The sequence below is a fragment of the Bufo bufo genome, chromosome 2, assembly GCF_905171765.1.
Source record: "Bufo bufo chromosome 2, aBufBuf1.1, whole genome shotgun sequence".
NCBI classification, from domain to species: Eukaryota; Metazoa; Chordata; class Amphibia; order Anura; family Bufonidae; genus Bufo; species Bufo bufo.
The window spans coordinates 530,968,116-530,989,495 of NC_053390.1; the positions used below are offsets into that span (position 1 = coordinate 530,968,116).

The 21,380-nt window shown below is 41.9% G+C and overlaps 1 protein-coding gene across 8 annotated transcripts in view; it reads right to left on the bottom strand.

Moving 5' to 3' along the window:
- The window catches only part of PTPN13 (protein tyrosine phosphatase non-receptor type 13), a 266,849-nt gene that overhangs the window by 46,739 nt on the left and 198,730 nt on the right, over positions 1-21,380 (bottom strand). For 6 of the 8 annotated variants that reach the window (XM_040417981.1, XM_040417980.1, XM_040417978.1 and 3 more), the window contains 7 exons: positions 14,952-15,038; positions 12,806-12,913; positions 12,279-12,410; positions 10,855-11,279; positions 10,121-10,258; positions 5,181-5,274; positions 2,659-2,744 (listed from right to left, as the gene is read on the bottom strand). In XM_040417981.1, coding sequence (XP_040273915.1) covers positions 2,659-2,744; positions 5,181-5,274; positions 10,121-10,258; positions 10,855-11,279; positions 12,279-12,410; positions 12,806-12,913; positions 14,952-15,038 — 1,070 coding nt within the window. The remainder of the gene's footprint in view (positions 1-2,658; positions 2,745-5,180; positions 5,275-10,120; positions 10,259-10,854; positions 11,280-12,278; positions 12,411-12,805; positions 12,914-14,951; positions 15,039-21,380) is intronic. The other 2 variants (XM_040417982.1, XM_040417976.1) reach the window with 1 other exon arrangement.

The following is a 21,380-nucleotide window of genomic DNA, read 5'->3' on the forward strand; positions in this document are numbered from 1 at the left end:
CCGGCATAGAATGCTGGGAATTGGCAGGACAAAAACGTTCAATTCTGGGCATATTTACCGGGGACTGGCCAGATTTCTGCCATTCCCATTATAGTGACACCGGAATTGTTTTTTAAAACTCAACAAAAATTCAAAAAAATAATGTTTAGCATGAAAATGTGATTTAAAGTATCACTCCTACAATATTTTTTTTATTAAACTCTTAGAAAAGGTACATGATGTAATCTGTAGTGAATGTAATCTTCTTCCCTATGACTGTATTTGTGAGTTATAACCTCCCTTCTGATCCTCAGCTGTGTCATGTGACCAACCCTCTGCCTCTCCAACTGACACAGGACAGGAAGTCAGTTACATAGTTAATACAGTTGAAAAAAAAGACATAAGTCCATCAAGTTCAACCAAGGGATAGTTGGGGACGCGAATCCCAGAAGGAAGCGAGACTCAGATTTCTACATGTTTTTAAAAGCATTAATGTTGTTTAATGTATCTAAACCCTTTTTAAAACTGTTCACTGTTCCTGCTGTGACCACGTCCTGAGGAAGTCTATTCCACAGATTCACAGTTCTTACAGTAAAGAAGCTTTGACGCTTCTGAAGACCAAACTTTTTCTTCCCCAGTCGGAGGCAGTGCCCCCTTGTCTTTTGAGGGCATTTGACATTAAACAGTTTTTTACCGTATTTTTTGTATGGTCCATTTATATATTTGTAGTGCAGTTACATCTCTATTCATTCCTACGAGACTTGCATTAAGAATCCCATAGGAATACATAGAGAAACTGACTTCCTGTCCACACATAAGATGTTGGATTTTTTGGAAAGTCTGATTGTTGGTCACATGACACAGCTGAGAATGAGAAGGGAGGTTATAACTCACATATACAGTCACTGGTAAGAAAATTACTTTCACTACAGATTACATCATGTACCTTTCTAACAGGTCAGAGTATAACATTTTTGTGGGATGCTTTTTTTAAACAGGTTAATTTTCTGATGACACATTCCATTTAAAGGAAACTGAATAAGACTTAAAGGGGTTATGTCAACTCAAGCATTCTTGGCATATCGCTGGGATATGCCACCCATGTCTGACAGCTGCTGGTCCCACCTCTGGGACCCGCAGCTATCTCTAAAACGAAGCCCTCAAGTGAGGGAGAGCAGACTCCGCATGCATGGGAGCCCTCTATTCATTTATATGGTAGTGCTTGGCTATTTTTGGAAGTCCCATAAAAATGAATGGGAAGTGCACTGCACAAGCACAGCCATCCTTCCGTTCACTTCGATGGGGATGACGCTAGCACTCTGCTATTTTCGGGAGTCCATGCATGTGCGGCCTGCTTTTCTTCACATTATGAGCTCCATTTTAGAGGTGGGACCTGCAGCTATCAGACATTGGTGGCATATCCTAGCGATATGCCACCAATGATCGAGATGACATAACCCCTTTAATATCCTCTTAGGTGGTACTGCTAGGGAATTGAAGACTAGCTGACAGATTCCCCAACATAGATTTCAGCTGATCAGTTTATTGTTGGTGAACTCTTCTAAGAAAGGGTCCACACATACAAATCAAGGCAAACATCTGCAATTTGACTGTAAAATCTGAACTCACTCTATGGGTGTAAAATGTAATGCATTCCATATGTTGCCATAAAATGAACATAGTGGAAACAGAAGAGAAACCGTTACAAAAGTGAAGACACCTTTTGCAAGATTCTAAATACAAAGTTAACGTTACTCATTGCAACACTACACACAGCACGCTCTGGTTTTCCTCATGTGGAATAAAAAGAAAAGGAAATAAAATATAGAGATGAATACAGACATAAATATGAATATAAGTCTATGCATATTCAAATTTAGCACTGCATTTCATCATCGTTGAAACAAGGCCTTAACCATGGTGCAGAAGACAACCATAGGGTTGGAAAGAATAACAGGAGAAAACAGTAACATTCGGCATGGGACTGGCTCACCAGAGTACCAGGGCATCCTCCGGTGGGCCCGATCTCTGATACTATTATGGGCCCCAAAGACAGAGGGGGAAAATACCCATCTGGCTGCATTTGGAGCTAATGACTTTCCACTAGGGTCTACTCCTGTGATTCAAAACCCATTAGTGTGCCTTCACATGCAGCAGTTTTTGTAGCAGAAATTTCGGCAACTGAAAATGAGCTCAGTTTACCTGAATGGGATTTACAGAAATCTATGTGCTTGTCATCGAAGCAATCCTATTTAGTGAAACAAAATCAGCCATGTGTGAAGGCACCCTAAACATTATTGATGATAGAGGGGTTAGGCCTCGAACATTTCCTCTGGTGGGCCTCAGGAACTCTAGTCTGATGCTGGTTACGTTCATGCTTCATGACATTGCTGCATTGCATTACACACCAGAAAGCAGTTATAAAGATAGTTATTCTGTGAATGCGGTTTACATGAATTTTAGGTGAGGTTATACTATACAAGCTTTTCTCTTGCGATACCCTCCTGGGTGACATATTTGTATTGACTAAGGCTCCACACATAGTCCAGCACTCATGTAATTGATCTTCAACATAACGATGATTTTATAAGCCGCTGATTACACAATTGTCCTAAATCTAGTGGAACAATCCACTCACAGGGACAAATCCGAATCGAGCTGCCTTTCAGCAAATCCTACCTGACCAGTATTTCTCAACATCTCCACTGCTTGCTTATGAGTGGCGCCCTCCAGACTGGTTCCATTTACAGACAGCACCCGGTCACCTTGGTTAGAGACAAACCGTTGTAATAATCCAACAATTACATAGATAACAAATGTCTAAATTAATACATTGAACTGAGTTAATGGATTGTTTGAGGATTAAGGAAAAAAAAAGTAAGGTCAAGAGCTTCACCAAGCAACAAACTGGAGCCAGAAGACAATTAGGCTCCATTTAGACGTCCGTAGAATGTGTCCACACCCGGTTTGCAATTATCCGGAACGGATGCGGACCCATTCATTCTCTATGGGGCAGGAATTGATGCAGACAGCACACAGTGTGCTGTCCGCATCCGCATTTCCGGACCGCGGCCCCGAACTTCCGGTCCTCGGCTCTGGAAAAGCCGGCTGGGTGTATTGCGGATCTGCAATTTGCGGATCCACAATACACTACGGACGTGTGAATGGACCCTTATGCTGGATGGAAGATGGCCGACTTGTCTTCAGTAGATCTGTACAATAGTTGAACTTTTTGGGGCACATTTATTAAGGGTACTTTCACACTAGCGTTAAAGATTTCCAGTACTGAGTTCCGTCACAGGGGCTCAATACCGCAAAAAAAACGCTTCCGTTTGATCTTAATGCATTCTGAATGGAGAGCATTCTGTTCAATATGTATCAGGAAGCATCAGTTCAGTCACTCTTACGGTATTTGGCCGGAGAAAATACTGCAGCATGCTGCAGTATTTTCTCCGTCCAAAATTCCGAAACACGGATCCGACATAATTTTCCATTGAAATGAATTCATGACGGATCCGGCACCGAGTGTTCCGGTTTTCCGGTCTGCGCATGCGCAGAACTTTAAAAATGCAAAAATAAAATAATATACCGTGTCCGTTTTTCCAGATGACACCGAAGAGACGGATCCGGTGTTTCAATGCATTTGTTAGACGAATCCGCATATGGATCCGTCTACAAATGCTATCCGTTTGCACACGGATTTCCGGATCCGGCGCCGGAACTGCCTGCCGGATTTTCACAACGCAAGTGTGAAAGTACCCCAAGACTGGCGTTTTAGACACCGGTCATGATAAAGCCCCATAGCTGGCGGAGGATCTGCTGGAGTTGTGAAGAGGCACCGTCCTCTCCATAATTTCGTCGCATCCATTGCCAGTTCTAAATGTAAAACAGCTTCCGAGCTGTCTTACATTTATAGACCTTTTTCTACGCCTAAAACAAGCTTAATTTTATATCCACCCGCAATTTTAGATCTGGCGTGAGCGAGTCCCATCTGCGCCTAAAATCCGCCTAATATAGACGTATAATAAATGACACCCTTTGTTTTTATTAGGCTACATGCACATAACCGCATTCTGAGTCTGCCCCTGATCCACATTTTTTGCAGATCACACATAGACCCGTTCATTTATAGGAGTCCACAAAAAATATAGACAGCACACGGATGTCATATGTGTGGCCCTTTAGCAAAATACAGAAGATGTCCCTTTCTTGTCCGTTTTGCAAACAAAAATAGCCAGTGAATGGAGTGAGAAAATTGTGGCATGCACACGGATAGTCTCGGTATTTTGCGCATCTGTGTTTTGTGGAAAATGGGTATTATCATGTGCATGTAGCCTTAGGAAGATATTCCTCATATCAAAAAGGCTGGCATCCTATTAATGGAGCTTTTGCCACAAGGAAAACATCAAAAATCTTGTGAAATTATTTCACAGTTATGTCCATATACTAATAATAATATGGCAGTCTACTAAAAACTACAATCTACTGCATCCCGAATGCATTCTATGGGTTATGCCATAACATACATTTATCACCTATCCAGATGGCAAATGTAGGATCACTGGGGACCCCCACCAATCTAGAGCAGGGACCCAAGCCCCTTGTTGCGGAGGCATTTGTATGATGCATTGGTCAAGCATGTGCCCTGTCACTCCATTCACTATTTACTGAACTGATGGAAGTAACTGAGAAATGTACTTGGCTATCACCTTCGGTCCCACAGACATTGAATGGGGTATGGAATATGCATGACCACTGTTCCATTTGGATGTGTCTCCAGAACTAGGGGTGGGGGGTTTTGGGCCAACAATGATCACACATTTATGATTGTAAGGGTGTAATCCCTTCAAAATAATTCAATACACTGGACTGCACATTCACAGAAAAGTGAATTTGTTCCCAGCTATTGAAAACCAGTATTGGTCAATGTTTGTCTAGGGTTAGTTCCTGATCAAATCAAGGCCAGAAATACATGGGAATTCTATCATAGAAGGACTTCTCAGCATCACATTAGTGGTTCCCAGAAACTGATCAATGCAGTCCTAGAACATTAACCTAATCCTACCTAGCCCTAGCAGAAGTAGTCACGTGGATGGTCCTGAAATGCCCCCTTTTTGAAATTTGAGGGGAAAGTATAGAACGGTGTCTTGATACAGAAGGAGGAGAGATGAAATTGTGAAACATAAAATCTGGAAAAATACCTTTTTGTATCCTGCCATCAGCTTCTGCTGCTCCTTTTGGTATTACTGCTTTCACATAGATGCCTCCATGTTTCACGCTGGTATTTACTCCCCCCTAAAAAAAAAAGAGAGTGTCACATTATCAAATTACATCATCATAAAATTCAAAGACAAAAAGTGTTTGGATCTAAGAGGCTTGCAAATCCTCAATTTAACTGAAACTATTTAGTAGTGAATAAAAGATAGTAAATTAATAATAATCATAATTAATAAAAAAAATATTACCAAGGAAATAAATAAAATACAGCGGTTAAGCAACAATGGTTGCAGAAGTAGCAAGGTCGGGAGGGGGGATTCACTGGACTCTAAAAGCTAGCCATATATTTCCAATAACTGGACCCCACAGTTCATGTGCATGCTCGGTTCAGCTGAGCATGCATGTGTTTTCATGCGGAAAGGTGACAGACACTTCTGACAGCAGCTTAACTCCCCTGGGAACAAAGGATAGGGATGTTGAAATTCAACATGCCCCATCCTTTCCTCCCCAAACATAAGCTGAACATCGTATGTTATACACAACGGATGGTCACCCACAATAAAGCTAACTCACTGTACAGATAAATACTATATAAGTACAGTGTATACAGTTTGATGTATAACTTATATACACTACTTCCAATTCAAGAGATGATTAGTTGAGTGGTACAGAAACATCAAGGTTTGTCTCCAGTTTACAATAACACTGAGGTGAACCTACAGGAGTAAACCTAAAGATCCCCTTACATGGGTCAATAATCGGGGCAATTATTGGGATGGAGGGTTCCTAGGAACAGGAATCTGTTGCCCAGAAACAATGAATGTGTATGGGGACAAGTGATCACTGTAGTGATCGCCGGTCTCCATACAGTGGGGTGATTACTGCATGTAAATACAGCTTTTACCTCCTGTAACGAGCAGGCAATTACCGAGAATAAACGGATCATTCCCAATAATTGCCTTCTGTGTCAGCCTGTGTAAAGGGACCTTTAATCATACTATCTTCTGTCTGCCATACAAGTATATGGGAAATCTAAACTGATGGCCACGAGCTTCAGTGAAGTACAGGTATGAAAGGACTGTCTGTGCGACAAAAGACTTTGAACCTACAAGATAGTTGTGCAATGAAAATCTGCAAACAATATCAATCCAAAGACTACAAACACTTGAGCTAGTTGCCACGAAACACACAAGCTCAAACACACAACCACACGAGATGATGAATGTAAAGCACACTGTAGTGCAACATGCTGAACAGGAATAGCAAACGCATAGCAAAGAATGTACAAATGGAATTCCTGGTTGATACTCACAGTGCAATACCCTAAAAGTATCAGATGCCAAAGAACAGGGATCAGCAACCTCCGTCAGTCACAGTTGTGAAACTACGACTCCCAATATGCACCCTTGCTTGGCTGTTTTCAGAACTCCAATAGAAGTGAATGAGAATGCTGGGAGTTATAGGTTCACAACAGTTGGCGTCAGGGGTGTCGTTAGGTCAAAACATTCGGGGCTTGAGCCCTGGATGTTTTGACCAGTGCCACGAATGTATTGCTGGCAGTGCACTGGCAGGGCCGGCTGGCGCTCTGACTCTCCTGCGCTACACCGGCCCCGCCGCTCATGTCCTAATCCGCCTGCCCTGTGCCTGCAGACTTAACTTGAAAATTCATCCCCAGATTCTGCAGCCGGCCGCTCATCTCAGTGATTCCTACTGCAGCTCCGCTTCCGGTAACAGCAGGCAGTGCGGGCGGCGCTCGCTCACTGACGTCAGGCGTCTGCTCCTCCCACTAGGCGGCGCAGGCGCGTGACGTCAGTGAGTGAGCACCGTCCGCACTGCCTGGAGGCTGGAGCTGACTAGCTGAGTAAAACTAGAGAGAGACTCTCTGACTGGGTAAGACTAGGTCACTATCACTATGAGCAAATTAAGTTAAAGTTACTAGGATTACAGTTTAAAATAATGTACAGTTGTAAACTCCTGTGAGTGGAGGGGAGGGGGATCTGTGGTGGATGGCACTGTTATGGGGAGGGCTGGGGGATCTGTGGATGGCACAGTTATGGGGAGGGCTGGGGGATCTGTGGATGGCACAGTTATGGGAAGGGAGGGGGATCTGTGGATGGCACAGTTATGGGGAGGGAGGGGGATCTGTGGATGGCACAGTTATGGGGAGGGAGGGGGATCTGTGGATGGCACAGTTATGGGGAGGGAGGGGGATCTGTGGATGGCACAGTTATGGGGAGGGAGGGGGATCTGTGGATGGCACAGTTATGGGGAGGGAGGGGGATCTGTGGATGGCACAGTTATGGGGAGGGAGGGGGATCTGTGGATGGCACAGTTATGGGGAGGGAGGGGGATCTGTGGATGGCACTGTTATGGAGAGGGAGGGGGATCTGTGGATGGCACTGTTATGGAGAGGGGGATCTGTGGATGGCACTGTTATGGGGAGGGGGATCTGTGGATGGCACTGTTATAGGGAGGGGGATCTGTGGATGGAACTGTTATGGATGATCTGTGGGGTTGCCCAGACTGCTAGGCCCTTCACTGTAGTTATAACCCCATTCAGCAGTCCCCCTTTCACTGAAGGGGGGACTGCTGAAAGGGGTTAATAACTACTGTGAACGCCCCCCCCCCCCTTTTTGGTGACGATGAGGGAGTGGCTTTATTGGATGGGGGTGTGGCTTCATGGGATGGGGGCGTGGTTTCACGTGGGCTCGTGCCCCGGATGTCTAGTATGTCCCTTGGGGCATATTAACCACTTCCAGAGCAGGCCATTTACCCCCTTCCTGACCACGCCTAATTTTACGAATTGGACATCTGTCACTTTATGTGGTAATTTTTTCTGACACATTGTACGTCATGTTAATTGTAAATTTGTGTCAATATGTTTTACCTTTATATATTAAATAAATCCAAAATTGACCAAAAACTTGGAAAAATTTACTATTTTCTAAATTGAAATCTCTCTTCTTTTAAGACAGATAGTGATACCTCTTAAAATAGTAATTAATTAGCATTCACCACAAGTCTACTTTATGTTTTCATTACAGTGCTTTGAAAAAGTATTCATACCTCTTGAACTTTTCATGTTACACCCACAAACTTAAATGTATTTTATTGGGATTTTTTATGATAGGCCAACACAAGTATGTGTGAAGTGAAAAGAAAACTATAATTGGATTTGCAAAATTTTTAATAAATAAAAATATGAAAAAAGTGTGGTTTGCATTTGTATTCAGTCCCCTGTACTCTGATAACCCTAAATAAAATCCAGTGTGACCAATTGCCTTCAGAAGTCACCTAACTAGTAAATAGAGTCCACCTGTATGTAATATATTCTCAGTATAACTACAGCTATTCTGTGAAGGCCTCAGAGGTTTGTTAGTAAACATTAGTGATCAAACAGCATCATGAAACACACCAGACAGGTCAGGGATAAAGTTGTGGAGAAGTATAAAACAGAGTTAGGTTATACGAAAATATCCCAAGCTCCAAACATTTTAGAAGCAATTTTTGAAAACTTTAAGAACCAATTCAGTTCTGAAGTCATTTTGAGGAGCGTACACAATAGAAACTAGGCTTGCGCAAAAAAATTTGGGGATCATCATATGATGGGATAACTTTAGTCTGCAATTTATATAGTTTTTTCATGTTTTACTACTTTTGCATAATAAAATAACTGCTGTAGTTGTCTGAGGACTTGTCTTTTGCAGGACAGACTATTTTTTATTGGTAACATTTTAGGGTACATAAGACTTTGATGACTTGATATTATGTTTTTTGGGAGCTGAGGTGACAAAAAAAATAAAAAGAAGCTGTTTTGGCATAATTTGTATACGGCGTTCACATGATGGGGTAGATCATGTGATATTTTATAGAGCTGGTCGTTATGGATGCTGTGATACCAAATATGTCCTTTTTAAAGTTTAACACAATAAGTGCATTTTTGAAAAAACTAACTTGTTTTTGTTTTGCAATTCTCTTAGAGCCATATTTTTTTTTTTGAAGAAGGTCTTGTGTAAAGGCTCGTTTTTTGCAGGATGTGGTGAAGTTTTCATAGGTGACAAAAAAATTGCTGTTTTGACATAATTAAAATAATATTTTTTTTACAGCATTCTGCTGATGGGTTAGATTATGTGATATTTTTTAGAGCCAGATGCAGCGATACCAAATATTTTTTTCTATTTTTAATCATTTTTAAATGACTTAATTGGGGAAAAGGGCACTTTTTACACCTGAAAAATACTTTACTTTTATAACAATTTTTTACTCTTATTTTACACTTTGTGCCCCCCATAAGGTCATACAAGACCTTTGTGGGGACATTAACATTGAGCTAACATGTAACATGTTGTATCCTGAGCTAAGAGAGGTAAGATATTTTGCTTTCAAGTGAAGAGAGCCAAGACCCTTTCTCATAAAAGTCTGCATCTTGTAGATCATACACTGTCTAGATCTATTCTTGCAAAAGTTATTTATCTAAGGCTGGCAAGATATATGCAATACCCATCGGCTTACCCACCCTATACACATGCATGCTTGGCAGAATGTCTTCTGAATAGGGAGAGGGGAGGAAGCAGCTATTAGACATCTCTGGTGGTGGTTTATCTGTCCAAGAACAATAGGATCAAGCAAGTTGAAAACGAACTGCACAATCCTTATCTCTCCCGACATCTGCAATATATACACCTGCCAAAAATCGGCTTAACTGATATAAATCTAACGTGTATGGCCAGCTTAAAAAAGTTAATATCTAATAGCCATACCCTAAATAAGTCAGTGCTACAGAAATAATTGATGCTCCATGACCCTGTTTAGCAAGGAGTGGTAAAAAAGTTTACTTTTAGGCAATTACTACACTTCAAATATTTCATAATAAAACAAAGACGCGGCATGCAGGACAAAAACAAAGGAGAAAAACCGCAAAAACCTTGTCAAACAGTACCGTGACACTTATCCCCAAACTGTCATCTTTCTTGGCCAACACAACTGTGAAGACATCTCCTGGTTTAAGAGGTGTAGGTGAAAGCTTGCCTATTGTTGGTGATGAGCTTTCCAAAGACTGTTCCTTTATAAAATATAAAACAAATAATATGCAAAATCCATGAGACACGTACATTTTCAGAGGATACAACCTTAAAAGGACACTTCTATTAGAAAAGGGTATTTTTTAAGACAATATTTATAGAAAAAATATTTTTTAAGAATGTGTGCCCATTTTTTGGGGTCAGCACTAGGCCATCAATAATTAAATGCAAAATATTGTCCTATATCAGAATCTGAGAGATAAATGAGAAAGCAAAGTATGTCTCTGCTGCACAGGGAAGGGTTTATCTGCAAGGTAATCCTCATCAGAATAATAGGTGGAGGATCAAAGTGACTGACAGAATGACAGCACTACTGTTCTGTAGGCCTAGATAAACATGCAAACAGATGAGTAGTGCATTATAAAATTAATATAGCAATGTGAGAAGCGCAAAAGCACAAATTAAGGTTGTAAGTACTGGTAAGGCACTGTTCACACTAGCGTTTTGGCTTTTACATCTCTGTCATATCCATCACCACTGGTGCCTGATGGACCTCACTAACCTATAATGGGGTCTTTCAGAACTCTTTCCAACATATAGATACATAGATAGATAGATAGATAGATAGATATAAAACCTTCTTTATTGTATGCTGCTCCTGGCTATTAGAATATGTAGCTTCATCCATGTCAGAGTCCCCTCTATCAGAATAGTCTGTAGAATCAGTGAGTCCTGGACTTTTCCCCTTTTCTTTATGACAGTCTGACTGAGTTTTTCTCTTGTCACTAACTTTAGCACTGATTGATGGAGAGTTCTTGGCAGAAGCTGACAGAGATGTGGTCTGATCCTTTGACAGGTTCCTCATGAGACCACAGATGTGACTGTTAGAAAGGCTTGCACTCTCTGTCCGTGAATCTTGAGAGCTCAAGCTTCCTTCTCGTTTTCCCGCAGAAATCCCAGAAGAGCTTCCAGAGAAAAGTCTCGTTTTACCAGGCAAACTTTTATGTTCATCACATGAAGATTCTGCTTCATTATCTTTACAAGACCTATTGTACTGATGTTCTATAAAATAACAGGTATAATGTATTTTTAATAGAGTTTGATGAATATTGCTTAGAAAAAAAAGAGAAACAAAAATCTATTTTTTTAACCACTTGACCAATGACAGATATATCTGTCTCAAGCAGGTGCTAGTTCCCATCTTGTGGGCACTTCCCAATGTCCCCTTGAGATCGCGGCAGGAGCTCAGGTGTAATACACAGACAGGCTTCCACCACAACTGCTAGGATCATTACTAGCAGCAATCCCAACAGTTAAGTGTACTTTCACACTTGCGGCAGAGGATTCCGGCAGGCAGTTCCGTCGCCGGAACTGCCTGCCAGATCTGTCAAAACGTATGCAAACTGATGGACCTCAATGATGGAAAAGAATAATGCTAGTGTGAAAGTACCCTTAACCGCTTAGATGCTGCAGACAGTAGTGACAGGTAGAGGGGACTTCCTGCCATGAGTATCTGCCTATAAGGCTATTTCAGAGCAGTATACAAGAGATCAAAGAAAGTAAAATTATGTTCAATAAAATGTCAAAATAAAAAGTACCCCCCACAAGTATAAAATAGACCCTCTTTTTATTAAAAAGGATTTCCTTTATTTTTAAATGGTTTAATATAAAGGCATTTATATATTATGTATCTCTGTCACAAAAATTAATACGATTACCAAAAGTGGCATTTCACTGTCCAAAATTGCAGTAATGACTGATAACTGTTACTAGATGCACAGTTTCCATATGCCATGTTGTATGGACACCTCACTGAACTAATCACCATGTACTGTAAGTAGAGAAAATGAAGCCCTGAAATACAGGTTACCGAGCTACACTATGGAAGTACTATGCCCAGCAGCACTAGGGCGGTGGTGTCATGTAACATTGCTGAAGAGGGCCTCTTCATCACTTAAAAAGGGGTTTTCGTATTAGGACGGTTAGTTTAAACAGAACTTATGAAACTGGCCCAAATAACTCAATGGAAGCACAAGAAGGAAAGAGCAAACAACACTTTACCTTTGGGAAGTTTTTCTTTTGGTTGAGACACGAGAAGTGTGACATCCTCAGAAGAGTTTTGAAGGATGTCTAGTGCCACCTGCTTGCTCACCCCCTCTAGACTTACACTGTTCACGGATATAAGGCGATCCCCTACACAGAACAAGGACAGAGCTTTTGCTACATTTACAAATGGGAATACAAGATAGAAAGACAGATAGATAGACAGACATAAAGATAGATAGACATAAAGATCGACATAAAGATAGATCGATATACAAAGATAATTAGATAGATGATAGACAGATACGGGGAGCATGTGCCTCATGTGCTGGATGCCAGGGGAGGCCCAAACAAGCCACATTGTCATGGCCATTATTTAGACAGAGTGAGAGCAGTAGATAAATAGAACGATCGATATATAGATATTTAACGTTTGTTTCATCTTCTAATATAGTATAGTGCATTTTCTTATACAGTGTGGAGGGCAGACAAAAATTTTCTTAATTCTCCAGAAATTTATACTAGTGCATCATTATTTTTCTTACCTGGTTTTAAGCATCCATCTAGGTCAGCTGGTCCCCCTGGTGTTATTGAGCTTATAAATATTCCTAGGTCTAGTTTTCCTGTTGTCTCTCCACCCATGATCTGGAACCCTTCAGAAATTGAAAACCGTAGTAATGAACATCCAACAGATAAGTAGTGTCTGGCACATGACCTTTGCCGTCTTGCGGTCCGCAAACCGTGGATCCACAAGATACGTACTTTCCTCGGTCCCTATCATAGAAATGCCTATTCTTGTCCGCAAAACAGACAAGAATAGGACATGTTCAATAATTTGCGGAACAACTGTACCGATATGGACAGCATGTGGATGACATCTGTGAGCTGTCCACATTTTTTGCGGCCCCATTGAAATGAAAGAGACCCAAAATACGGTCGTGTGCATGAAGCCTAAGACTGGAGTAACACATTTACGCAGATTTCCTATTGCCGCCTAAAGCTGGCCATACGCATCAGATATGCCGTGTTTCTACTGAACCCACTAATTTCAGCAGGATCAACTGACTAATTTTTATAGGGGCTTCCCAACTCTCCCCCAAAGGTAGATGTCGGGAGAGAGAAGGGTCAGCCCTGTTTATTTTCAACATTTTTGTTGTCGTAGTCACCCACTAACAGTCTCTGATAGCGTCTTTCTCCCCTCCATCATTCATAAGACTTGTATGCTTGGCCAAAAGATAGCTGTTATGTGTGTGGCCAGCTTAAAGCAAATCTGTCACCATGATAAACCCTATTAAACCAGGCATACGGCCTGCTAGGATTGATCCTGATGAATCAAGAGAGGCCTGTATTGCTGCAATCTGATTTATGGCTGTAGCAAAATTTTTACTTTTATTTATAAGGTGTGCGGAGCCTAGCCATTTGGAGCACCGCTTTACCACCTCCTCTCCCCCATAAACATACCCCCTCAATGTCTAATGGACAAGACCAGGAAACCTCACTGTTCAGATGCCTGTTCAGATATTATTTATTATTCAAGCACCATTTATTCCATGGCACTGTATATATGAAAAGGGGTATACATACATAATACAAACAAATGCAATAAGCATGAACAAGACGAGTTATAAACTGGTACAAAAGGAGACAGGACCCGGCCCGTGAGGGCTTACAATCTACAGGATTAGCGCATATGCAGTGGATTTTTGGAGGCTCTCCCCACTGAGATCTGCACTGTGCAAGTGCCAATGACTGAAGTCTCTTCCCAGAGGAGGACTCTCAGAGGAGGACTTTCCCAGGGAAACTGATATTGTCAGTGCTTGTGCAGCACAGTTCCGAGTGGGTCCAACCTCCTGAGATCAACTGCGCCCAAGTGTGAGATTTCAGGGCCAGGCATCCGAAAAGTGAGGATGCCTGGCCCTGTCAATCAGGCCATGAGGGGGCAGTGGCAACTGGGGAGAGGTAAAGTGGTGCTACGAGGGGCTAGACCAGCCCCTTGGTGCCTCAGGCACCTCATCGGCATAAGAATAAATATAAAAATGTTGTTGCAATCATACATCAGATCGCTCCAATAGAGAACTCTTTGATTCACCATGATCATCCTTACGAGGCAGTATGCCTGGTTTAATAGGGTTAATCATGGTGACAGATGCTCTTTAAGAATTAGACCAGGGATCAACAACCTCTGGCACTCCAGCTGTTCTGAAACTCCCAGAGTGCTCCATTCACTTCTATGGGAGCTAGAACAGCCGAGCATGCTGGGAGTTGTAGTTTCAAAGCAGTTTGAGTACTCGCTACTCCTGAAAACCTCGACAAAAGGTATACTCCTAAAAAGCTAAAAAAAAATGGCCTGCTCTACCCAACCCCTTTTAGTGCTATCAACAGTTTAACAAGGTCAAAACTGCAGACAGACTCCCTCGGGGAAAGGGAAGGATCATCTGGTGATTACTACAACTACTTCTTTCTTGCCAGCTTAAACTAAAATTAAGGAACATCACCAAAAATTTAACTGTTCCCAATGTACTGATGAAATAGCCACAGCAATAAAAGTGAAGCGAAGAGTAATATTTTATCAACTGATGTAACCACTCTATTTTCAGTCAATGTCCTAATGCGGCCTTCCAAGTGATCAATATCTAATTATCCAGATAAGATCTGCACAATTGATTTTCAAAGAAATATGTATAAACTTACCAAGGTCATATTTGGGATCTTTCTTTAACTTCACTAGATTTATCTCTCTTTCAGGGGTAAGTCCAGACATTTTGTTCTGCACAATTTCTAATGAAGAACAAAAAATGTATTAAAAAAATTAATAAGAAACGGCATAGGAGATATGTGTCTTTATTGCTAGGGGTTTATCTGCAGGCACCCACACCAATGATGAGAACAGGAGTCCCACATCCCCCTGTATGAAAGGAGCGATGGTGGAACATATACACTATGCTCCACTCATCTTTGTAGGCCTCCTAGAGAATGCCAAAGCAATCTTCAGCAGTCTTAGAGATGAATGGAGTGGCAGCTCGCTGCTGCATTTATAAAGAGGGGGCCTTCTTAAGATCAGTGGGGTTCCATCAGCTGTCACTGGTTTTTATGTATGAGGTCATTTTCCTACACCATTTTCCCCCTCAGACCTACCGTACTAGGGAATACAAATTCTAACTTATGTAAGAAAATAACTAAAATAATGAAACCACAACTGGCATACTTGGCTGTGCACCATGGCATTGAAATGTGTGTCTTTTGACAGTCTCACGCTTGTCATTGACGTATCACAACAACTCCTATATAAAGAAGTTCCTTCACCACTGAAAAGCCCTCAAACTGTTTAATGTTCTTTCAAAAACACCAGAGAACATCCTGATGGGTCTAATTACTTAAACAAAGAAGAATGAGAATAAAAAGAAAAGTTCAAAGTCATTTTGCAAACACTAAGAAATTAATAACTTTCCTTAATTTACCAGTTTTACAGGCTAGGGCAGCGCAAAAGCCCACCCATTAGTGTCTATGACGTCCCCGGCAACACTGCTAGGCAGTAGCCTCCTCCTAGCCTTACCCATGGAGAGCCCGGTATGTCACCGGATCTCCAAAAAATGCTCCGATGCGCATGTCAAAGGGCCTGCCTCGGTGAAAATAGGGATATCTCCAGGTTCAACTCTGAACCCGGACAGCCCCTTTAATAGGAAATGGCGTAATTAGAAAATTTACAATGACTTTATTTTAAAAATATGCCTGCATCCACCTGCAAAAAGCTGTAAAGTCATCTCCATTAGGGATCTCATTTCCATCTAATTTGTAGTCCACTCCCTGTTGTCAGGCAAGATCTGTCCCTAGTAATAGAGAGAAAGAGAATGGCTCACAAGTAATTGGGGCATGTCAGAACTAGCTGAGATCCAGAGCCTGATAAAAGAACAGCTCTTACACAGCTTTTGAAGATTATAGGAGCCTCCTGTGTGTCCAAGTGTGATTTCCCCCTCCTTATCTGGTCTGAGAGTTCTGGAGCAAAAACAAACATAGTGGGAAGTAAGGGAAAGAACATCACAGCAGTACAATGCTGGCAGATTTCCCAGAAGGGAGATGCACCCTGCTGAGTGAAATGCATCTAGCTGTGCAGCTGAAACAGGGAATACTACAGCTGAAAGAGACATTAGGGAAGCCCAAAAAAGACCTATTCCTTAACAGTTACGAATGCATGAAGACCAACAATTATGCAAACTTTTTTTTTTTAAACTCAGGTATGCTTTAAAGGACTTATTACTGACACAGACTGAAATGATGGGTCACTTTTTGGCCCAGTCACTCTCTTCAAATTAATACTGAGCTGCACAGACGGGTCTTGAGAACTGGAATCCACTCAATGCAATGTATGGTCTTGAGAGTAATCAGATTCATGAGCTCCTGGCTCTCTTCAACCTCCCCTTCCAGCAGCTGACTGACAGCTTTATCTCTACACACATTATAGGAAGAAAGCTGTTAATAATGCATGGGAAGGCAGGGGGAGCTGCTGCTCATGAATACAAGCACTCCAGCCCTCAGGTCCCGCTGGAGCTTCTCACCAGGGATCTTAGGAAAACAGCTGAGCCAAAAAAAAGTAAGTGACCAAGCAATTTAAGCAGGGTGTCTCTCACTTTATTATGCCACCTTCAGCTAGGGCAGCATACAACTGTTGAAAGACTCCTTTTAACAATAGTAAGAGAGCATTAAAGTACTGCATATATAGTTATATATGTAATATTTTCTTTATATTGTCCAGCTCAAATTCAGTGGCTGTCAAAATGTTTCTAATAATTAATCTCTCTGGCCTTAATGGGGTTGCCCTGTCAAGACATTCATGGCATATCCACATTTGGGACCTATTTCTATTTCAAGACTGCTGCTCTGTGTGTAATGACTATGCAGTCATCCTACAAGCTTCTTATCCAAACGCTGGAGTCACACACAGGTTTTAGTGGTGTTTCCCTTCATTGTTGTGACCAAGTGTTTTTTTTTTTGCACCTGTGGTTTTTGGTTCATTTTTTGCAGTAAAACAGTCTGCTCCAGATGTTAGCTGAAGGTCTAGGGGGAATACGAAATGCAGAAGGCCATTTTTTTTTTTTTGGCTACTTGTTAATTTAAAGAAATTTTTTGAAAAATCTAGCCTGCTGAACATTTGGCTTTTTTTGTGGCGTGTTAAGAGAAAAAAAAACACCCAGTTGTAAAAAAAAATGCAGCTAAAAAAGCCATAAATATAATATAATGATAAAATATAATACTGGAGGAAATTGTGGTCCTCCACTGAACCATGTGAGTAGCACGCTGACTCCTTAAAGTGTTTTTGTATTGACCAGAAGTCAGTTTCTCTATTCTCTCTTGTAAGACCCAGACTCCGGTCCACACATAAGAGGTTGCAAAAGTTTCAGCAAGTCTGACTGCCGAACTTGTAGATTAGGGGAAGATGGAGCTTGAATCGAGAAGCCACCAGTAAGTAGACTACCTACCCTACTATTTACATCATGTAACTTAGTAATGGACCAAAGAATAACATATTTTTCGCGGGAGTGCTTATTTAAATAAAGTGCATACACAAGCAATGGGCTGAGTTACTCTTCCATTAATATGCCTTAAAGTAAGTTGAACAATGACTGGAATCAATGCCGGAATGTGGACACTGAAGAATAATTACTCAGAGTGAACTTTCTGCAGTTGATCTATGGATTTCCAAGACAAAGATGGAAGTCATTAGGATAAAAAAAAAAAAAAAAAAAATAAGATCTGTGTTACATCAGTGATTGAAAGGTGTTGTAGAGGAACTGCTCAGCAAAACAAACCCACAAGAATGTTAACAACCGCACAGCGAACATTTCCTATTCCAGAGGGACTCTAAGAATCACCTCCAGAACTTTCTCTTCATATATCTTTACATTGAAATTTTACAACAAGCGATCCTTCCCACACAACTGGTTGACAGACAAACATATCTTTCTGGTCCGCGAACCTAAAATATAAACTACCGAAAGTTTTGTTGCTATTACATACAGAATACATAAAATTGCATTGAATAGTAGTCTTCTGGGGGGGGGGGGGACATCATCTCTAAGAAAATGGCCAGTATGCATAATATCTGGTGAAACTAAAGAAATATCATAGGAAATCTGGTCTGGAAACAGGGGTATAACAATTGCAATTGTAGAGGGTGCGATGGGGCTGGGAGAGATAGGGAGCCTGAGACAAAACACATTTAGAGGATGCTGGAAACAGTACTATCATCTCACTCATACCCCCAGGCACAACTACTTCAGTTATTGGTGATGGTTGGTGGCTGTCCCTGCTCAATTCCTACACTGTTTAGCAGCTTCAAATGGGAGTCAAACACAAGAATATGTTCCTTGCATTGCCCAACTCCTGCATTAAACGTCAGCTGGCTATACATCAAAACAGAAAAGTCTAGTGGCTGAACAGGGGCTGAAGGTATCTCCTCAGCTGGATCTTTGATAATGTACCCACCCAACTAACAGCTAAACCAGCTTCTGCTCTTCTGGGAGGGCTTTTTACAAATTTTGCAGTGTGTCTGTGAGAATTGATGCCGACTTATCCAGAAGAGCATTCATGAGGTTAGACACTGATGTTGGACGAGAGGGCCTGGCTCACAACTTTTGTTCTAGTTCATCCCAAAGGTCTTCAGTGGGGTTCAGTGCAGGGCTCTATGTGGGAATGTCAAATTCGTCCACACCAAACCCACTCAGCCTTGTCTTTATGGACCTTGTTTTATGCACTGGGGCACAGAAAAAGGCCTTCCCCAAACTGTCCACACAAAGTTGGAAGCATACAATTGTCCAAAATGTCTTGGTATGCTGAAGCATTAAAGGGTTTCTGTCACCCCGCAAAACTCATTTTTTTTTTTTTGGATAGTTAGATTCCTCATAGTGCGATATAGCAGAATATAATGCTCTTACTTACTTTCATGCGGCCGATTCTTTATAAAACGAACTTTTATAATATGTAAATGAGGGCTCTACCAGCAAGTAGGGCGTCTACTTGCTGGTAGCTGCTGCAGAAATCCGCCCCCTCGCCGTGTTGATTGACAGGGCCAGCCGGGATCTCCTCCTCCGGCCGGCCCTGTCAGTAATTCAAAAATCGCGTGCCTCGCGTCATTCGGCGCAGGCGCTCTGAGATGAGGAGGCTCGTATCCTCAGCACTCCCTCAGTGCGCCTGCGCCAATGACGTCTTCTCTTTCGGTGATGTCATCGGCGCAGGCGCACTGAGGGAGTGCTGAGGATACGAGCCTCCTCATCTCAGAGCGCCTGCGCCGAATGACGCGAGGCGCGCGATTTTTGAATTACTGACAGGGCCGGCCGGAGGAGGAGATCCCGGCTGGCCCTGTCAATCAACAGGGCGAGGGGGCGGATTTCTGCAGCAGCTACCAGCAAGTAGACGCCCTACTTGCTGGTAGAGCCCTCATTTACATATTATAAAAGTTCGTTTTATAAAGAATCGGCCGCATGAAAGTAAGTAAGAGCATTATATTCTGCTATATCGCACTATGAGGAATCTAACTATCCAAAAAAAAAAAATGAGTTTTGCGGGGTGACAGAAACCCTTTAAGATTTTCCTTCTCGGGAACTAAGAAGCCTAGGCCAACCCCTGAAAAATAACCCCATAACATTATCCCTTCTGCACCAAAATTCACCGAAACCCAGACCTTATTAGTAAATAGAGTCCACCTGTGTGTAATTTATTCTCAGTATAACGACAGCTGCTCTGTGAAGGCCTCAGAGTTTTGTTAGTGAACATTAGTGATCAAGCAGCATCATGGAAACCAAGGAACACACCAGACAGATGAGGGATAAAGTTGTGGAGAAAAGTAAAGCAGGGTTAGGTTATAAAAAAAATATCTCAAGCTCTGAACATCTCACGGAGCACTGTTCAATCCATCATCCAAAAATGGAAGGGCTATAGCACAACTGCAAACCTACCAAGACAAGGCCGTCCCACCTAAACTGGTATCCAAGGCAAGAAGAGCACTAATTAGAGAAGTAGCCAAGAGGCCTATGGTAACTCTGGAGGAGCTGCAGAGTTCCACAGCTCAGATGGGAGAATCTGTCCACAGGACAACTATTATTCATGTTCTTCACAAATCTGGCCTTTATGGAGGAGTGGCAAGAAGAAAGTCATTTCTGAAAGCAATCCATAAGAAGTCCCATATGCAGTTTGCAACAAGCCATGTAGGGGACACAGCAAACGTGTGGAAGAAGGTAATCTGGTCAGATGAAACCAAAGTTAAACTTTTTGGCCTAAATGCAAAACACTGTGTAAAGGAAAACTAACATTGCACATCACTCTGAACACACAATGTGAAACATAGTGGTGGCAACATCATGCTGTGGGGATGCTTTTCTTCAGCAGGGACAAAGAAGATTATCTAGGGTTGGGCGATATCAAAAATATTCCCACGATAATGATATTAAGAAATTTATCGCGATAACGATATATATCGCGATAAATACCCATTTAGAAGAAAAAAACACTTTGGGCCACAAGGAGACGTTATACTGTATGGGTCAGCCACAAATAGACATATTACTGTATGGGGGCAGCCACAAGGAGACGTTATACTGTATGGGGGCAGCCACAAGGAGACATTATAATGTATGGGGCAGCCACAAGGAGACATTATACTGTATGGGGGCTCCACAAGGAGACATTATACTGTATGGGGCAGCCACAAGGAGACATTATACTGTATGGGGCACCCACAAGGAGATGTTATACTGTATAGGGGCAGCCACAAGGAGACATTATACTGTATGGGACAGTCACAAGAAGACATACTATATGGGGCACTAGGGCAGCCATAAGGAGACGTTATACTATACTATATGGGCGGTGGGCCACAAGGAGACATTATACTGTATGAGGCAGTGTGTGGTAGTGTAGGGACGCCTCTTACGATCCATGTAACTGGGGTAAGATCCTATTAGGATAATTTGTGGAGGAAGTCTTCTTTGGGAGATTTTAAAGAAGAGGACAGGGCTCCACATGGGCTCGAAGTGACAACTGGTAGGGAGGGGGGGTCATTCTGTAGTGCGGTCACTCTCCACCCCCATAATAGCAGTACATGAGGAAGCTGACTTCAAATATGAAGTT